The sequence below is a fragment of the Choristoneura fumiferana genome, chromosome 8, assembly GCF_025370935.1.
Source record: "Choristoneura fumiferana chromosome 8, NRCan_CFum_1, whole genome shotgun sequence".
Lineage (NCBI taxonomy): Eukaryota > Metazoa > Arthropoda > Insecta > Lepidoptera > Tortricidae > Choristoneura > Choristoneura fumiferana.
The window spans coordinates 11103794-11105737 of record NC_133479.1 but is presented as its reverse complement, the minus strand read 5'-3'; the positions used below and the strand labels follow the sequence as shown (position 1 = coordinate 11105737).

The 1944-nt window shown below is 38.8% G+C and overlaps 1 protein-coding gene across 1 annotated transcript; it reads left to right on the top strand.

Annotated features, from left to right (window-relative positions):
• Nucleotides 1-432: 432 nt before the first annotated feature.
• Nucleotides 433-1426, top strand: LOC141430493 (uncharacterized). Its single transcript, XM_074091213.1, has 2 exons — nucleotides 433-508; nucleotides 1048-1426. The coding sequence occupies exons 1-2, from the start codon at nucleotides 491-493 to the stop codon at nucleotides 1333-1335; spliced, it is 306 nt and encodes a 101-aa protein (XP_073947314.1). The 5' UTR covers nucleotides 433-490; the 3' UTR covers nucleotides 1336-1426.
• Nucleotides 1427-1944: the final 518 nt, after the last annotated feature.

Sequence of the window (1944 nt, the reverse complement as noted above, 5' to 3'; positions counted from 1 at the left end):
TATTAAGGGCATAAATGAATTTCATTTTTATTTCACAAATTTAAGTCAACGTTTTTTTCATAAAAGGTGTTCATCAAAATCATTAAAAGGTAACGAGTTATTCCAAAAGGGATTGCAAGTTTATTCTTTCAGACAGCACGCAACCATATAATTCTATTTAAAAGTTAAAAGATAACTTGCCAAGGTCACTGTTTGTTTCATACAGTACACGAGTCGCATTATGGACCTTTTTTACATGATAGAGGGCAAACGAGTAAAAAGTAAAGTAAAGTAGCGCCTCATTCAATAAATTATTAGTTCTGTGGCAACCTTAGATGTGGCGGCTAGCCAACGATGTCCTGCGCATTACTGAAACGCGCATGCGCCGCCCGTATTGTTGCCCAACTAAATCACATTCCATATAAAACGTGACGATGCCCTGGAGACGGCACAGTCCACCTGCTTCTCTTTTAGCGTCCAATCTTGTGAGCAGTCACACAAACAAAGCAAAATGATCGCCAAATTCGTTGTAAGTTTTTTTTTACATTAAGTTATACAAAAAGTAACATATTCCATAAGAAAGTATTTTTTAACACAGCCCAAGAATTCATTTAAGTTAAGAAACTTCCGTCAGTTTGTTTCATAATCACGAGTCCAAGAATACATAAATATGTAGGTCATAAAAATACATCATCACACCATCATCAGCCGGAAGATTTCTATTTAATACATTTTGTTTTACTAGCTTTAATAGTCAAGAGAATTGTAATACAATTATTGTTTAGAAAAAAAAAAACTTTCTGCTAAGTTTTTGCTGCGCATTGTTCTCGGCATTGATGGTCTCTCCGAAAGCGCTGGTAATAAATAAAGAGATGTATATGTAAGAGATTCCTTTCGACAATTTCAGTTATAAAACACTAGCCGTTACCCGCGACTTCGTCCGCGCAGAATTAGTTTGTCGCTATCCTGCGTATATAGTAGGAAGTAGAATTAGTAGGATACTAAGGCTGAACTGAGCTTTAACTATAAAAGGTTTTAAATTAACGCTGATAGTGATCTTTTTCCCAGATTGTCTTCGCCCTGGCCGTCGCGGCTACCAACGCTGGCGTGCTTCCTCTGGCCGCTGCGCCCGCGGCGCTCGTGGCGCCCGCAGCGTACGCCGTTGCTCCTTACGCCAGCTCGTACTCCGCCCACTCCGTCAACCACGCCGTTGCAACCCCCGTGGTCGCCCCTGCCCCCTTGGTCGCCGCTGCCCCCGCGCCCGTGGTCGCCGCTGCCCCCTACGTGGCTGCTCCCGCTGCGGTTGCCCCTTCTCCGTACTTCGCTAGATACTTCTCTTCCCCTTACATCCTATAAACGAATTTGGTGACATTGCCTAAGTGACTTGCTCAATTTGTGTTTATGTTATATTTGTATATTTTTATTGCTTAAAAACGATATAAAATGATTGAAATGTTTTTATTTTGCTTATATATCATTGTTCCACATAAACAATATATAATACCGCTCACTGGAGCATAAGTTTAGTCCCAATTAATAATTTTATGAATTATTTTAAGTTCGTAAGTTGTTACTTAGGCTTACATTTCCATCAAAGAAGCACTTAAGTACGTGCTTAGAACATCAACTTCACTTATAGCAACAACAGTGACGATATTAACAGAAGTTCTGATCGCATATTCATTATCTTGTCTAAACTTCAAAGCATAATTATAATTCCTAATTGCCTGATTTTACGGTAATATACTTAATTACCAAACGCTTACTACGTGTTAAGAACTCAAGTATAAACAAACTATTAAATTACTAATTAGGAAGTGTTTTCCACGTATGAGCGTAAATATAATGTTGTACAGTCGAACCATTTGATTCCTGAGCCACAGTAGAAAGTTCTCACAGTAAGAGTCACAATGAATTCCCTTGTCAAGCAATGCGATGTCAATATGAATTTTTCTACGAAAAGTT